The sequence below is a fragment of the Schistocerca piceifrons genome, chromosome 4, assembly GCF_021461385.2.
Source record: "Schistocerca piceifrons isolate TAMUIC-IGC-003096 chromosome 4, iqSchPice1.1, whole genome shotgun sequence".
In the NCBI taxonomy this organism is placed as follows: domain Eukaryota; kingdom Metazoa; phylum Arthropoda; class Insecta; order Orthoptera; family Acrididae; genus Schistocerca; species Schistocerca piceifrons.
Genome location: NC_060141.1, coordinates 243790603 through 243809372, shown reverse-complemented (window position 1 = coordinate 243809372; position 18770 = coordinate 243790603). Strand labels below are relative to the sequence as shown.

At 40.1% G+C, this 18770-nt stretch overlaps 1 protein-coding gene across 1 annotated transcript in view; it reads left to right on the top strand.

Moving 5' to 3' along the window:
* Positions 1–18770, top strand: part of LOC124796327 (venom allergen 3-like) — a 106448-nt gene that overhangs the window by 67067 nt on the left and 20611 nt on the right. The window contains exon 3 of the mRNA XM_047260457.1: positions 1184–1348. Within this exon, the coding sequence (XP_047116413.1) occupies positions 1184–1348 (165 nt within the window). The remainder of the gene's footprint in view (positions 1–1183; positions 1349–18770) is intronic.

Sequence of the window (18770 nt, the reverse complement as noted above, 5' to 3'; positions counted from 1 at the left end):
ACAGACAGGAGCGCCTGCGATGGTGTACTCAACGACGAACTTGGGTGCAAGAATCGCAAAACGTCATTTTTTCGGATGAATCCAGGTTCTGTTTACAGTATCATGATGGTCGCATTCGTGTTTGGCGACATCGTGGTGAACGCACATTGGAAGCGTGTATTCGTCATCGCCATACTGGCGTATCGCCCAGCGTGATGATATGGGGTGCCATTGGTTACACGTCTCGGTCACCTCTTATTCACATTGACGGCACTATGAAGAGTGGACGTTACATTTCAGATGTGTTACGACCCGTGGCTCTACCCTTCATTCAGTCCCTGCGAAACCCTACATTTCAGCAGGATAAGGCACGACCGCATGTTGCAGGTCCTGTACGGACCTTTCTGGACACAGATAATGTTCAACTGGTGCCCTGGCCAGCACATTCTCCAGATCTCTCACCAACTTAAAACGTATGGTCAATGGTGGCTCGTCACAATACGCCAGTCACAACTCTTGATGAACTGTGGTATCGTGTTGAAGATGCATGGGCAGCTGTACCTGTGCACGCCATCCAAGCTCTGTTTGCCTCAACATTCAGGCGTATCAGGGCCGTTATTACGGCCAGAGGTGGTTGTTCTGGGTACTGATTTCTCAGGATCTATGCTCCCAAATTTCGTGAAAATATAATCACATGTCAGTTCTAGTATAATATATTTGTCCAATGACTACGCGTTTATCATCTGCATTTCTTCTTGGTGTAGCAATTTTAATGGCCAGTAGTGTATTATTCATGCCCCTGCCATTAAAAGGGTAAATAGTTTGTTATTCCGTACATGAGATGGATCTAATTATTTCCTGTTGTCTATAATATCGTTATTTGCTGGGGATTTTATTCGGTATTGTCGTTATGACCCTTTAAGGCCCGAAAATGTGGACACCTTACAAACTGAAGTGGCTTAAAAGCTCAAAATATGGATCTCTTGCAGGAGTCGTGAAATACAGTTTCGATAGGATTGTACTACTTCTATGGAATCAGCAAATAATCAGTAATGCTATGATCTTGTGATAAATATGTCTTACATACAAGAAAAAAATTAGATTCACAATTTGTTGCTAGATGTACCGATCGACTTTACTTCGACAGTCGATTGTGAAATTATACCAGTTTAATATGAAACGATGTGCATCTGGCGATTTTCAGGGTTATGGAAGCGCCTGCCACAAAGTGGTACACAGCGGCACCACAGGAGCAGACGCCACGGCCGTCGTGGAAGCCCACAACAGACTCCGCGACAGGGTGGCGGCCGGCAGGGAGCGCCGCGGTCGGCCTGGACCCCAGCCACCGGCCGCCGACATGAACACTCTGGTTTGTACTCGTCGCACAAACTTAAACTGTTGAGCAGGGCGTCTCTTCTGCTGAGCGTCATTACAACAATATAGTATTAGCTTTTAAGTGCCGCCGGTCGGTGTGGCCGAGCGGTTCTATGCGCTTCAGTCTGGAACCGCACGATCGCTCCGGTCGCATGTTCAAATCCTGCCTCGGGCATGGATGTGTTTGATGTCCTTAGGTTAGTTAGGTAAAGTAGTTGTAAGTTCTAGGGGACTGATCACCTCAAATGTTAAGTTCCATAGTGCTCAGAGCCATTTGAACCATTTTGAACCTCTATCACGAATCCGCATTCTGTTGCACCTTGTAGAAATTTCCAGCGAGAAAGTTGTTAAGAAAACTATGAAATTAATTTTAGTAACATCTGAGACATCATTATGGTACCGTGTCACGTATGAAAGCATTTCTTTTACGAGAGACTCCGTGTGCGACAGCCCCCGATAAGTTGCGTGCCGCCGCCAGGATTTTAATTCCGACGGCTCGCCTTAATACGACAGAGAATATAATCTACTTCCCGAAAATTTATTTACAGCTCTTAATGACCCTTCGTCACTGCACCTATCACCAATGTCGCCGATATACGGTATATAAAAGTAACTGTAAGTACTTTCACACCAGTCTCTCCGTTGAAGTCCAGTAAAATATATTTTTGCATCTGGTTTTGTGAAACTCAAGTTTTATCGAAGTATACTGACAGACCGTTATCTCAAGCACGCAGTACGTGCATTTTACACAAAACTTCGTTCCCCCTGCTGCAATGTCTCCTTGTTTCATTAAAATATTTTGTCCATCATTATATTTTCTGAATCAAAAACTAAGTGATTGGGAAAGACAAAGAATGGTGATTTCTCAACCTTATATTTTTCTAGCTGTCGCATACTCTCCCCTGTCGTAGTATCGGAGTATAGTTTTACATACTAACTTTTCGTCAGAATCATCAAATTCCGTAATAGCTGTTTCCATTTATATTTTTTTCTTGTCACGTCTACAGATTCTACCGGCGTCGCTACACGACACGAAATACAGTCGATTTGGTAATATCACAAAGTTTTGTTGTCATTTTATGAACATGAGCAAACTTCATATGATTCCTGCCTTCTTCACTGTTGGCCAGACCTGTAAAAAATCTTCAGTACATTCTATAAGAGAATTTTAGATTGTTTCCGAAGGTCTTCCCGCCCTTCACGCACACTGATCCGAGTAGCGATACACGTGGGCCCTTGCTCGTGCATTTTGCTCACGACTAGACACGCGTCAGTGCGCTGTTCCACGGTAGACTGAAATCACACGTAAACACAGAACACTGAGCTGGCCTGATCTATGTCTCAGTTTAACGGTGTATATGCGGCAACAAGGCTATCAGAGGGCGAATCATAACGTTTAGCGCCGACGGACTGCAGGGAGCGTGCGTGACCTTGAGGTGTCTACTTTCGTGACGGCCGTAGTAGCGTGACAACACTAACTGGCGCTAATCGCCGTTATAGGAATGGCTAAAGCTGCCAACTACTCTACTGGACATTAAAATTGCTACACCAAGAAGAAATGCAGATGATAAACGGGTATGTATTGGACAAATATATTATATTGTAACTATATATATATCCGTGGTCTGGGGATATCGTCTTTGATTCGTAATCAAAACGTTTTCGGTCTCGGGTTCGATCCCCGCCACTGCCTAAATTTTGATAAATAATTAGCATTGGCGGCGGAAGACTTCCGGCATAAGAAGTCAGCCTCATTCTGCCAACGGCCTTGTCAAAGAGGGCGGAGGAGCGGATAGAGGTTCCGGACACTCTCTTGTCCTAGGGGTGAGAAATTGCCCCTAAAGGCGGAAGAATCAGCAATGATCAACGACATGAGGATGCAGAAGGCAATGGAAACCACTGCATTAAAGACACTTAACGTGTATCCACAGGACATGTGGCCTGTATTTGAAGAAGTGTCATGATGATCTCTCCATTGGCAAAAGATTCCGGAATAGTCCCCCATTCGGATCTCCGGGAGGGGACTGCCAAGGGGGAGGTTACCATGAGAAAAAGATTGAATAATCAACGAAAGGATAACGTTCTACGAGTCGGGGCGTGGAATGTCAGAAGCTTGAACGTGGTAGGGAAACAAGAAAATCTGAAAAGGGAAATACAAAGGCTCAATCTAGATATAGTAGGGGTCAGTGAAGTGAAGTGGAAGGAAGACAAGGATTTCTGGTCAGATGAGTATCGGGTAATATCAACAGCAGCAGAAAATGGTATAACAGGTGTAGGATTCGTTATGAGTAGGAAGGTAGGGCAGAGGGTGTGTTACTGTGCACAGATCAGTGACCGGGTTGTTCTAATCAGAATCGACAGCAGACCAACACCGACAACGATAGTTCAGGTATACATGCCGATGTCGCAAGCTGAAGACGGACAGATAGAGAAAGTGTATGAGGATATTGAAAGGGTAATGCAGTATGTAAAGGGGGACGAAAATCTAATAGTCATGGGCGACTGGAATGCAGTTGTAGGGGAAGGAGTAGAAGAAAAGGTTACAGGAGAATATGGGCTTGGGACAAGGAATGAAAGAGGAGAAAGACTAATTGAGTTCTATAACAAGTTTCAGCTAGTAATAGCGAACACCCTGTTCAAGAATCACAAGAGGAGGAGATATACTTGGAAAAGGCCGGGAGATACGGGAAGATTTCAATTAGATTACATCATGGTCGGACAGAGATTCCAAAATCAGATACTGGATTGTAAGGCGTACCCAGGAGCAGATATAGACTCAGATCACAATATAGTAGTGATGAAGAGTAGGCTGAAGTTCAAGACATTAGTCAGGAAGAATCAATACGCAAAGAAGTGGGATACGGAAGTACTAAGGAATGACGAGATACGTTTGAAGTTCTCTAACGCTATAGATACAGTAATAAGGAATAGCGCAGTAGGCAGTACAGTTGAAGAGAAATGGACATCTCTAAAAAGGGCCATCACAGAAGTTGGGAAGGAAAACATAGGTACAAAGAAGGTAGCTGCGAAGAAACCATGGGTAACAGAAGAAATACTTCAGTTGATTGATTAAAGGAGGAAGTACATACATGTTCCGGGAAAATCAGGAATACAGAAATACAAGTCGCTGAGGAATGAAATAAATAGGAAGTGCAGGGAAGCTAAGACGAAATGGCTGCAGGAAAAATATGAAGACATCGAAAAAGATATGGTTGTCGGAAGGACAGACTCAGCATACAGGAAAGTCAAAACAAACTTTGGTGACATTAAAAGCGACGGCGAGTGCAACGGGAATTCTACAGTTAAATGCAGAGGGGAGAGCAGATAGGTGGAAAGAATACATTGAAAGCCTCTATGAGGGTGAGGATTTGTCTGATGTGATAGAAGAAGAAACAGGAGTCGATTTAGAAGAGATAGGGGATCCAGTATTAGAATCGGAATTTAAAAGAGCTTTGGAGGACTTACGGTCACATAAGGCAGAAGGGATCGATAACATTCCATCAGAACTTCTAAAATCATTGGGGGAAGTGGCAACAAAACGACTATTCACGTTGGTGTGTAGAATATATGAGTCTGGCGATATACCATCTGACTTTCGGAAAAGCATCATCCACACAATTCCGAAGACGGCAAGAGCTGACAAGTGCGAGAATTATCGCACAATCAGCTTAACAGCTCATGCATCGAAGCTGCTTACAAGAATAATATACAGAAGAATGGAAAAGAAAATTGATAATGCGCTAGGTGACGATCAGTTTGGCTTTAGGAAAAGTAAAGGGACGAGAGAGGCAATTCTGACGTTACGGCTAATAATGGAAGCAAGGCTAAAGAAAAATCAAGACACTTTCATAGGATTTGTCGACCTGGAAAAAGCGTTCGACAATATAAAATGGTGCAAGCTGTTCGAGATTCTGAAAAAAGTAGGGGTAAGCTATAGGGAGAGACGGGTCATATACAATATGTACAACAACCAAGAGGGAATAATAAGAGTGGACGATCAAGAACGAAGTGCTCGTATTAAGAAGGGTGTAAGACAAGGCTGTAGCCTTTCACCCCTACTCTTCAATCTGTACATCGAGGAAGCAATGATGGAAATAAAAGAAAGGTTCAGGAGTGGAATTAAAATACAAGGTGAAAGGATATCAATAATACGTTTCGCTGATGACATTGCTATTGAAAGTGAAGAAGAATTAAAGGATCTGCTGAACGGAATGAACAGTCTAATGAGTACACAGTATGGTTTGAGAGTAAATCGGAGGAAGACGAAGGTAATGAGAAGTAGTAGAAATGAGAACAGCGAGAAACTTAACATCAGGATTGATGGTCACGAAGTCAATGAAGTTAAGGAATTCCACTACCTAGGCAGTAAAATAACCAATGACGGACGGAGCAAGGAGGACATCAAAAGCAGACTCGCTATGGCAAAAAAGGCATTTCTGGCCAAGAGAAATCTACTAATATCAAATACCGGCCTTAATTTGAGGAAGAAATTTCTGAGGATGTACGTCTGGAGTACAGCATTGTATGGTAGTGAAACATGGACTGTGGGAAAACCGGAACAGAAGAGAATCGAAGCGTTTGAGATGTGGTGCTATAGACGAATGTTGAAAATTAGGTAGACTGATAAGGTAAGGAATGAGGAGGTTCTACGCAGAATCGGAGAGGAAAGGAATATGTGGAAAACACTGATAAGGAGAAGGGACAGGATGATAGGACATCGGCTAAGACATGAGGGAATGACTTCCATGGTACTAGAGGGAGCTGTAGAGGGCAAAAACTGTAGAGGAAGAAAGAGATTGGAATACGTCAAGCAAATAACTGAGGACGTAGGTTGCAAGTGCTACTCTGAGATGAAGAGGTTAGCACAGGAAAGGAATTCGTGGCGGGCCGCATCAAACCAGTCAGTAGACTGATGACCAAAACAAACAAAATAACTGACATGTGATTACATTTTCACACAGTTTGGGTGCATAGATACTGAGAAATCAGTACCCAGAACAACCACCTCTGGCCGTAATAACGGCCTTGATACGCCTGGGCATTGAGTCAGAGAGAGCTTGGGTAGCGTGTACAGGTACAGCTGCTCATGCAGCTTCAACACGATATTACAATTAATCAGTAGTAGTGACTGTCGTATTGTGACGAACCAGTTGCTCAGCCACCATTGACCAGTCGTTTTCAATTGGTCAGAGATCTGGAGAATGTGCTGGCCAGGACACCAGTGGAACTGTTTCTGTATCCAGAAAGGTCCGTACAGGACGTGGTACATGCGGTCGTGCCTTATCCTGCTGAAATGTAGGGTTTCGCAGGGATGGAATGAAGGGTAGACCCACGGGTCGTAACACATCTGAAATGTAACGTCCACTGTTCAAAGTGCCGCCAATGCGAACAAGAGATGAACGAGACGTGTAGCCAGTAGCACCCATACCATCACGCCGGGTGATACGTCAGTATGGCGATGACGGATACACGCTTCCAATGTGCGTTCACCACGATGTCGCCAAACACGGATGCGACCATCATCATTCTGTAAACAAAACATGGATTCATGCGAAAAAATGACGTGTTGCCATTCGTGCACCCAGGTTCGTCGTTGAGTTCACCATCGCAGGCACTCCTGTCTGTGATGCAGCGTCAAGGGTAGCCGCAGCCATGGTCTCCGAGCTGATAGTCCATATTGCTGCAAATGTCGTCGAACTGTTCGCGCAGATGGTTGTTGTCTTGCAACGGTCCCCATCTATTGACTCAGGGATCGAGACATGACTGCACGATCCGTTACATTCATGCGGATAAGATGCCTGTCATCTCGAGTGCTAGTGATACGAAGCCGTTGGGATCCAGCACGGCGTTCCGTATTACCCTCCTGAACCCAGCAATTCCATATTCAGCTAACAGTCATTGGATCTCGACCAACGCGAGCAGCAATATCGCCATACGATAAACCGCAATCGCGATAGGCTAAAATCCGACCTTTATCAAAGTCGGAAACGTGATGGTACGCATTTCTCCTCCTTGCACGAGGCATCACAACAACGTTTCAGCAGGGAACGCCAGACAACTGCTGTTTGTGTATGAGAAATCGGTTGGAAACTTTCCTCACGTCAGCACGTTGTAGGTGTCGCCACCGGCGCCAGCCTTGTGTGAATGCTCTGAAAAGCTATCATTTGCATATCACAGCATCTTCTTCCTGTAGGTTGAATTTCGAGTCTGTAGCACATCATCTTCGTGGTGTAGCAAATTTAATGGCCAGTAGTGTATAACCAGGAGATGACCCACCGTCTGCTGATCCGGGTCTGGAGTACTTCAGTTCTGGGCAGTCTAATCACGTTAGTTGGCTGTTGAAAAATGCAGCAACTGCCAGACCCACGGGAGAGTACTATCCCTCTTTAAATCTGGAAACGCAGTAGAGGGAAGTACGCTGATTGGTTCTTTCACTCATTCTTTCACGCATAGAACCTATCAAGAAATATAAGCGTCAGAGATGTGCAACGAATCAAGATATACATTAACAATATTTGAGTTAATGATGGAAAATTAATCCGTACAATTCGTTTACGATGAATTATCAGTATATTCCTTGTTGCTAGTCAACATTAATGCCAGCTAATTTTAATCACGTAATACATATTATGCAGGCGGTACCCTGCAGCTCGTAAATACGCTAGTGTCAAAAATTAAAGCAACAAATCGCTATTTTCCCGTCCTGTGTCTAATTCACAATATAATCATGCTCAGAAAATGGCATTCCGGTCAACGGACAACCGTTGCATCGATGACGTCAGGGCACCTATGAAACGAGGTAGTGTTTGCCGGATAGCCCCACACCCACAATGGCTGGGTGCACGATCATAGACCGTACGGTATGGCAAAGAGGAGATGTCTACCATACTCTCTGCCACGGAGGGCCTGTAACCTCCCCACAAAACTGTATAAATAATAATATGAATATATTCTGATTTTAGTATAACCTCAGAACAAAATTGGTTCCCATTTATAACCTCCTTACAGAAATTCATTCACATTTAACTTTCACACAAAAGTTGTTTGCCATTTAATGTACCCACAAAATCCTTTTCTCATTTAATGTAAGCTCGAAACAGAAAAATTCCTAAACCTCGTAATAAAAACTAAATTCAATAACCTGGTAAATTTTGGACCACAGCAGTGCTGCGTCATGGCCCTGTAAGATCATTCTGAATAAAAAAAGGAAATATTCTTACCTCAATAAAGTCGCCGAATATACCTGCTCTTACAATAAATTTTTACGGCACAGCTCTGTGCAATGCTGGCCGATAGATTGGTCATTTATGAAAGGAAGCAACGGATTTTTTTTCCAACAATCGGAATGATCATGGATTGGAGAAATTAGTAAATTCTTTAAATTGAAATGAATGCTTATCAAAAATTACTTTATATGACAAAGATTATTATTAGGACATTTTTAAAACATTTACACGGGAGTTCAGATAACATTACTAGATATGCACGAAGCTGCTTTTTACCTTGTACAATACTACTCAGGCTCCGGCATCGCTGCACCGCGACCGGCCCAGCCAACACGACACACTACACCAGACCAGAGCAGACTCCAGACTAGCAACAACTTACTGCTACAGCTACACAGTTCCTACTCAGTCAACACTGCTCTCTGGTTAGCGATTCTCTTATACCTTGCATATCGCAGGCAGCGCATTAGCAATACATCGAAATTACATCTACTCGGACCTCTTACATAACCCTCCACTTGGGGGGGGGGGGGGGGCAAAAATTTGCCAGCGATGGTGAGTCAATTGGACTTGCAATGAGCAACAAATTTTTCTTAATTAATTAAGTTTACAGTCACAGAGTATGTACATATATATATAAGTGCAGAACATGAAATAAAATAGAGTGCACATGCACTGAGTACAGAACATATCAAGAAATGACAAAATGTATACGCAATGAGTACACAAATATTAACAAATGACATAAAGTGCACACGCACTGTATATATTTCTACCATTTTACAAGAACTAGTATACGCAATGACTACAATACATATTAACAAATGACATAAAGTGCACACGCACTGTATCTATTTTTACCATTTTACAAGAACTAGTATACGCAATGAGTACAAAACATATTAACAAATGACATAAAGTGCACACGCACTGTATATATTTTTACTATTTTACAAGAACTAGGATAGGAAAGGGAAGGATTGCATCATGGTTGTAGCACAGTAGGTTGCACGTAGCTGCACTGAAAGTCCATATCTTTCTACAGAAGCACAACACCAAGTGAGACAATCTGAAGTTCTCGTCCCTGAAGTATGAATCAATGTAGCCAAGACACTGAAATGTCGTATTAATATTCAATGTTATCATTTTGGTAGTACATTAGGTACACCAGACAGGGGGACCATAATAACATCTCCAATGTTCAAGGTGGTGGACAGCATGATGTGTCAACACCACACTCTTGCAGTATCCATACTCTTTCACCAACGTAGAATTAGTGCAAAAACCAAGTATAGTGCCCCATGATCATGAGGATGGACAGGACAAACGGATATTGCAGTAATTTCTGGTAATTAGGTCAGAAGGTGAAGGACATTAAGTCTTATGCTAGTCATCATTGAGAATTGCACTAGTCTATCAAACGATTTGAGTAATTGGTGGCACTCATAGCCTAGTTACTAAACATTTCTGTACTACGTATGAAGTATTATAGAATATTATTCATAAGTCATCTGATTACAGTGAACATTGGCACTCATTGGCCAGTAACTAAAAATTTTTATGCGTTGTTCAGAAGTCATCATTCAAAACAAGAGTTAATTAATGGCATAGCATTAACATAATTCATCTAGTTATAGTAATCATTGGCACTCAGTGGCTAGTTACAAACCATCAGGAGTCATCATTCAAAACAGGAGCTAATGAGTGTAGCATCAAGCTACTGGTATTCATATATAATAGCATGTAAGTGACATAAGACAAATTTAAAGTATAAGAAACAGTGGCATTCATTGGCCAATTACAAAGTATTCATATAGTTTTATAAAACATTATTCACTATTATTCAAAAGTCATCATTCAAAATGAGAGTTAATTATTGGCATAGCATTTATGGAGTATAACAAAAATATTATTTACAGAAATTGTTGGCATAGCATTTATACATTGTTACAAAACATCATTCAGTATTACTCAGAACTCATTGTTCAAGTGACATAGGACATATTTAAAATGTAACACACTGTAACTATTACTCAAGGTCTGTGGTTAGAAAACATCATTAAGTATTACTCAGAACTCATCATTCAAGTGACATAGGACATATTTAAAATGTAACCACTGTAACTATTACTCAAGGTCTGTGGTTATAAATCATCATTCAGTATTACTCAGAACTCTCTTAAACTGGTAGCATTATTTTGGACTGGTAATACATTTTTTTTGTGCTAGCAATGCATTGCGTTGGGATCGATAATTAATTGCTGGAGCATAAAAATATTTGCTTTTGACTTATTGCTGCAAATAAGGATTAGTAACGTCATTCGTCATGAGTCAGCTGTAGCAAGGTTATGAAACAAGTAGAGTATATGTGATCACATTCATGAATGACACACACAAATGGGTGAAAAAATGCAAGTACTAGAACAGGTTTAATGACTAATTGCTTATAGCACATTACTTTCATGAATAGCTTCTCCTGGAAAAAATACAAAATGGATCATTGAGCTGAAAGAAGAAACGCATATTATCTGAAAAGTAGTGAATTTCGAATTAACAGGTAATGAAACGTGTACTCAATATGTATGTACTCTAGCTGTCCTTTCCAAAACATGCAGTCATTATACCATGCGACATAAGACATACTGTCAAAACGAACTGCAACAAATACTTAAATAACTACATAGCATCTCTTAACTAATAGTAAATATATAAACTTCATCATTATTCTCATCTGCAAAGAAAAACTTAAAAGTGGTGCGTTAAGCGGCCCATATAAAATTCATCACTATCACCACCTGCAAAGAAAAACTTCATTATTCATATTAACATATTCTTCATATAACTATTCATCACCATTTATTATCATCTGCAAAAAATAGGCACTTCATTATTCATTATTCATATTTCCATTTACTTCATACAACTATTCATAGTATAGAGTTTCTTATTTCTAGCATATTTCATCACTAAAACTAAGATGTCTAGTTCTGTCTGACAGCCTGCATCAATCGCCTCGTATTCTGAAAGAAAAATAATTAGTTAAGACTGCTATCATACGATGTGTTTAGTATAGTCTTGTTAATGCTTGTTAATTCTGATCCATTTACTCTTCATGACGAGGTATTGCACCTTCTTTCGTTCATTCCGAAGGTCAAATTCCCATTTCATAGTAATCCACAGTGGTTTGTTTAATTTATTTCTTTTACCCGTTATTGCTTTCTGAAAATGATGAATAAGGATTAATATCTTGCATTTAAATCATATACCTATTAAATAAAAACTGGTTTCTAGTGATATGATTAAGAATACAGCATAACATGACAAAAAACATATTATGTCAAAAACATAGACAGTGTTCAGGTGCAAAGATGTACACACAGTCTCATAACGCAGTAGCCAAGAGTGTGGAATAGTCAAGATATTGATATATCATAAGGAAAAATGTTAAAGTCAACTGGTGTTTGCTGTATCTTAAAGATTTCGTAGTGCATACAAACAAAACAGGAAAACAATGATACATACACGAAAAAATGGAAAATGTGCACGGTCTGATATATAACAACAAGAAATGACTTTCTTTGTGTTCAGCTCGTATGTTGTGTAGCTGATAGAGGCGAGAGTTGAAGACTTTAATGGAGAAAGAAATTGATAAAATTAATATGTCACTAGATAGAATTGCATAATTGGTCATAAAATATGTAAGTTTATCTGAAAAAATGTGCACGGTCTGATGTGTAACGACAAGAAAAGCGACCTGCTAACCTTACCTTGCCGGGCACATGTCAAGGAAGAATATTATAATCATCAGTAAGTAGTGACATAAATATAATTGCATAAGTGGTCAAAAAATATGTAAGTTTATCTGGAAAAATGTCCACGGTCTGATGTGTAGCGACAAGAAAAGCGACCTGCTAACCTTACCTTGCCGGGCACTTGCCAAGAAAAAATACGATAATCTTCAGTAAGTAGTCACATAAATATAATTACATCATTGGTCATATAAAAATCAGAAAATAGCATCACAGTGTGATAAATCATAAAGTATGTTCATTCAATAAAGGGTTTAATATTGGAGACATGGTGATTGCCTTTACTTTTTCCGGTTCTCAGAGTTTCGACGTGTACTATATTGGAGTGAGGAATGCTGCGAATTCTGTACGGTCCTGCATATAGAAGCTCAAATTTACTGCATCTATTCTTTCCTCTGTTGGATAAATAGTGTGTACGTACTAGTATCTTCTGTCCAATGTGAAAGTCACGGCGTGTACAAACCTGTTTTTGCTGTCTTCTCCGGCGCTCTGCGGAACGTTTGATGTTGTTCAGCGCAATGTCGATTATTTCATGGTGTCGTAGTCGACGAGATGTAGGAAAGGGTACTAATTCTTTAATTTTGTTAGGTGGTTCAACATTTTTCAGTATAACAGTCGGAGATAGCATAGTAGATTCATTTGGTATGGAATTTTTTTATGGCAGTTTACCAATTTCTTTCATTAGTCGTTCACAAGGGTTTGAAGAAGCATGGTACCTGGATATATAGATCAGAGAAATGTTTCTAGCTCGTAACATACGTGTCCATATAGCAGATCGAAACTGTGATCCATTGTCGGAAATTACTTTCAATACATGCCCTACATGGAATAAAAAATGTTTTACAAATGCATTCGAAACAGATTTAGCAGTATCTTTGCGTAAAGGAGTGAAGGTAACAAATTTTGAAGTGAGTTCAACCGCGACAAAGATGTAGCAAAAACCTCTATTAGTTCTGGGAATCGGACCAAAAATGTCTACAGCGGCCATGTGTCTCAATTTAACAGGTACAATGGGATGTAATAGAGAAATATGGGAAGTCGTATCTGACTTAGCTTTCTGGCAGATTTTACATGACGCTAAAACTCGTCGAATACGTTTCTCCATGTTGGCAAAATAACAGTTCTGTCTCAGTATAAGAAAACATTTTCTGGCTCCGTAATGTGCGTAACTTAAATGAGTATACCAAATTAATTTGTTAATGACCTCGTCAGGAATACATAGCGACCAATTGTTGCTGTCAGGGTGAGAGCGGCGAAACAGAATATTATTGCGTACAGTGTAATGGTTTCTAATGGTAACATTATTCCTATCTTGCCAAAGGTGTTTAATTTCCTTCCATACGTTGTCTTTACTCTGCTCTTGTGCTATGTCTCGTAATGAGGCCGAAATGAAATTTTCAAATGCAACTTGTTGAATATACATGACGCTAAAATTTGCTTGGCAGAAGTTGGTTGCGATGTCTTCCTGATTGTTGCTGAGAGAACGGGATAGTCCGTCTGCTACAATATTTTGTGTACCGGGAATGTGAACAATTGTAAAATTAAATTCCTGTAAATAAAGTTTCCATCTGCTTAATCAGTCGTGTGTAAATTTTGCGGAAAGTAAAAAATGGATAGCTCTATGATCTGTGTAAACGGTCGTATGTCTTCCATGAAGAAAATGCCGAAATCTCGTAAATGCCCATACAACACATAATGTTTCAAGTTCTGTGACAGAATAATTGCGTTCAGCAGGTGACAGAATGCGACTCGTAAAGGCGATGTTTTTAATTACTGTACAATCTTCTTCTTCAATTTCCTGAAAAATATGTACGCCTAAAGCGGTGTTAGAACTGTCGGTGGCAATGGAAAAATTTCTAGTAACATCTGGATGTGATAAAAGTGGTGCATTCAATAAAGCTTGTTTTAGATTGACAAATTCAGAATTTGCTTGGCTATCCCAGGACCAAATAGTGTTTTTACCTGTCAATTGACATAATCTAGGGGTGTCTAAGGCAGAGTAATGAATAAATTTACGAAAAAAGTTAATTAAAGCCAAAAAGCTGTGTAGCTGTTTCTTCGTCGTAGGAACAGTAATGTCACGTAAAGCTTGAAGTTTTTCCGGGTCAGGCGCATTGGCTTCTGCTGAAATTACATGTCCAAGAAATTTTATAGAAGTTTTGCCAAAGTGCGATTTACTGAGATTAACTGTGAGTCCTTGTGCACGAAAAGTTCGTAACAGTTGTTCAAGAATCAGATTGTGTTCAGACCAGTTAGCTTCTGCAATAAGAATGTCGTCTACATACGTTGCGATTCTGTGTTTCATGCAAAAGTGTGTATCGGATGTCGTCAAAACTAATAACATTTTCGTGAACAAGATTCTGTGAGTCAAAAGTACGGCTTACGTTGCTGGAAGATGCAACCTGTACTGCGAGAGGATGCTGTGGCATTTCGACTATTTGTACTGTTCTGTTATTTCGTCCTGACGTATTACGTTCGGGATGATATCTACTGTCTGGTTCATTCATGATAATCTGTTGTTGCGGATGATTTTGTTGCTGACAAGACCGACTGTTATTAAACGTACGCTGAAAATTGTGCTCATTGCTTTTCCGTCTGTCATGATAGTCATTTCTATACGGTGCATTGCGATATGAGTTGAAATGGTGTGTTTTCTATATGTAGTGATTTCCTTGTTGTTGTGCGTTACTATTTGGCGGAGCGGACGCTATATGTGTAGGCGGCGAAACATTAAAGCTTGGTTGACCTTGCAGACTGCATTGTTGGTTAGGTATGCTAACCGGCTGGTTTTGTTGCTGTTGTAGGGAAAAGCCTCTATTGTTACCAAAATGTGGTTCCTGTTGCCGATAATTTTGACGATACTGATGATTACACTTCTGTCTCTCATTAAAATTACGCTGGTAGTTCTGGAGTGTCTAATGAAAATTGTCACTTTCGGTAAAATTTGTCATATCAGGTTTTCTTTACTCATCCTTAATCCTAGATAGATCGATAGTTGAAGAGCTGTTCTGACAGATATAAAGGATGGTAGAAGAGAAGGCAGCAGTGCAGAAAACTAAAGATGAAACAGCATTACTACAGCTTGGGGCCCTGTGCACGCTACGGCACATGTTCATCGAAGTGCAATGAAGCCCCTGAGGCCAATTACGCGCTACAAATAAATTTTAGTTTCTGCGTTACAGGCAATGCCGGTGAAAATTCAAAAGTAAATTGTCGTATCCAGTCCAAAGGGTGTATTTGTGTTCAGTCATTATTAAATACCTTAAATTTTCTCACAGATAGAAAGTGCTTGTAATCAAAATTATCGTCTCTGTATGTCTGAACAGGTTCAGGATTGTATGATAATCTGTTTGTCTGTGACTGTTCGGAATCTAACTCATGTACTCTCTGTAAATTACCTAAATTATACTGGCTGTGTGAGTCTGACAAATGTTCGGAAAGTGGCGTGTGCTATGATGTGTTAAAGGCTGAAATATTTTTCATCTACGTAATGTATTATTAGACCAACCTATCTCACTGATCGTCTGCTGTAAATTTTGGAATTCGGTTGTTTGATTTAACGAAACTGGTGACGTTTCGTCTGATTTGTGTCATTATTACTTTCGATAACGTCAATACGACTGGCCAATTCATTATATTTTTCAGTCAGTGCTTTTACCTGATCATCGTTTTTAGTATCAGAAGCATTAATTTGTTTTTGTATTTTACGTGTGGTTTTGTTCAATTCCTTAACGTCTGCTTTGATGGCATCGGGATCCTGTATTAGTTCTAATTGTTCAAGTCTGTGGGTCACTGTCTGAAAGTCTACTGTGTGTGTGTCTGTTTTTGTTTTAAGATCAGAGATTTCATCATGTAATTCGGTGTTCAACTGTTTGACAGCATTAATTTAGTCTGATACTGTAGCAATATTGTTGTCTACGTATGTTTGTGCTTTCGTAAACAATTTACGCTTATCTTCCTGTCTCTGTGCAGTAATTGTTTCCATGACTTGTTGCTTCACTTTATTCTGCTCGTGTATAAATTTACGGTAACGCGTTTCACTGTTTTGTAGGTGGTGATTAAAACGTTCGTCAATTTGGCTGTTCTGTTGGTCAAATTTCGCGTCTACTTTTGCATCCAGTGTGCGTGAAAGTTCTGCTGACATTAATTTAAACTCGTCGCGTAACTGTGTTGCGTTTTCAGAGCATTGTTTAGCGACTGCACTAATTTCATCTCTAAGTAATTTCGTTGTAGCTGCTTGCGTATTCCTTAATTCTGGAGCCACAGATCTGATTTCTTCACTACTGCTCCTAGCACAAGCCTTAATTTCCTCACGTAATTGATCTTTAGTATCATGGCATTACGCGGCAACGGCTCTAATCTGTTCACTAAGTTGTTTGTTCTGTTCATTAAGTTGTTTGAAATTGTTATCTTGCTTATCATTCGACTGTTTGGAATTGTTGTCTAGTTTTTCATTTAGTTGTTTGAGATTGTCGCCTTGTTCTTTCTTGAATTGTAGTAATAATGCTACAACTTGATCCATGCCAAAATTACCTACTCTATTCTCTGTGCTGTTTGATGGCATACCTGCAATTGTCATGTTTTGTGTAACCATTTGGTCATTCTGTGATTCTCGAATTGGTTTGCCAATCGGATGTGCACTGTGGGTCACTACCTCGGAACCAAATAAATCTGACGTATTTTGACTACATTGTTCATCTTTGTGAGAAAAATTTATCTGTTCACAATTCAAATTTTGCAAACCGGGTGTGTCAAACTGGGCAGCGTTCATTGTATCGGAACGTGCTGCGTCATCAATTGTTAAATTTACTGCGGACATAATTGAATTTATTTGCCCATAATTAGGATTTGACTCAATACTAGTGTTCGGCAGGCACTGATTATCTGTGATTAGGGGATCATCATTATTACACTGAGTGTCGAAAGTATTATCGGTCAAATGATTCGAGTCGACTATTTCACTCATTGCACATCACGATGTACTGTTAACAGTTTTTCGCGGCATTTTTCACAAATCAAATTTAACCACAAAATGAAACAAAGACAAAGCGAAATGGAACAAACACAATTACAACAAAGAGCAATAATTGCCGATGATCTGTGGAAGAAAAAGTGACAAATTAGTAAATGCGTTGCGCCAGATGCAAACTACATTTAAGTAAATTAGAGATTCACAAAGAAATACGATCCTGGGCGGTTGTCGCCAAGTGTAACCTCCCCACAAAATTGAATAAATAATAATATGAATATGATTCTGATTTTAGTGTAACCTCAGAACAAAATTGGTTCCAATTTATAACCTCCTTACAGAAATTCATTCACATTTAACTTCCACACAAAAGTTGTTTGCCATTTAATGTACCAACAAAATCCTTTTCTCATTTAATCTAAGCTCGAAACAGAAAAATTCCTAAACCTCGTAATAAAAACTAAATTCAATAACCTGGTAAATTTTGGACCACAGCAGTGCTGCGTCATGGCCCTATAAGATCATTCTGAATAAAAAACGGAAAAATTCTTATCTCAATAAAGTCGCCGAATATACCTGCTCTTACAATAAATTTTTACGGCACAGCTCTATGCAATGCTGGCCGATAGATTGGTCATTTATGAAAGGAAGCAACAGATTTTTTTTTTGCAAGAATCGGGATGATCATGGATTGCAGAAATTAGTAAATTCTTTAAATTGAAGTGAATGCTTATCAAAAATTACTTTATATGACAAAGATTATTATTAGGACATTTTTAAAACATTTACACGGGAGTTCAGATAACATTACTAGATATGCGCGAGGCTGCTTTTTACCTTATACAATAATACTCAGGCTCCGGCATCGCTGCACCGCAACCGGCCCAGCTAACACGGCACACTACACCAGACCAGAGCAGACTCCAGACTAGCAACAACTTACTGCTACAGCTACACAGTTCCTACTCAGTCAACACTGCTCTCTGGTCAGCGATTCTCTTATACCTTGCATATCGCAGGCAGCGCATGAGTAATACATCGAAATTACATCTGCTCGGACCTCTTACAGGCCGTAGAAAGAAAGGAAGCAGGGCAGTTGCAAACTGATGAGACCCGACGGCTTAATGTGAATCGTTCTGTTGTTTCTCGGATGTCGCGACGGTTTATAAAGTCAGAAACGGTAGCCCGTAGACTAGGTCTGTGCCGACCACGTTTGACTTCGGAAGAGAAGACAGTTACCTGGCTGTAAGGGTACGACAGTACCGCCTTAGTACTGCACGGCATCTGTCATGTGAGCTAGGATCATCCACTGGACGTGTTGTACCGACGCAAACGATTTTCAGAAGGTTTCGACTGCGTGTCCTTTACTGTCGGAGACATACTGTATGTCTACTTCTGATGCGTCTTCACAGA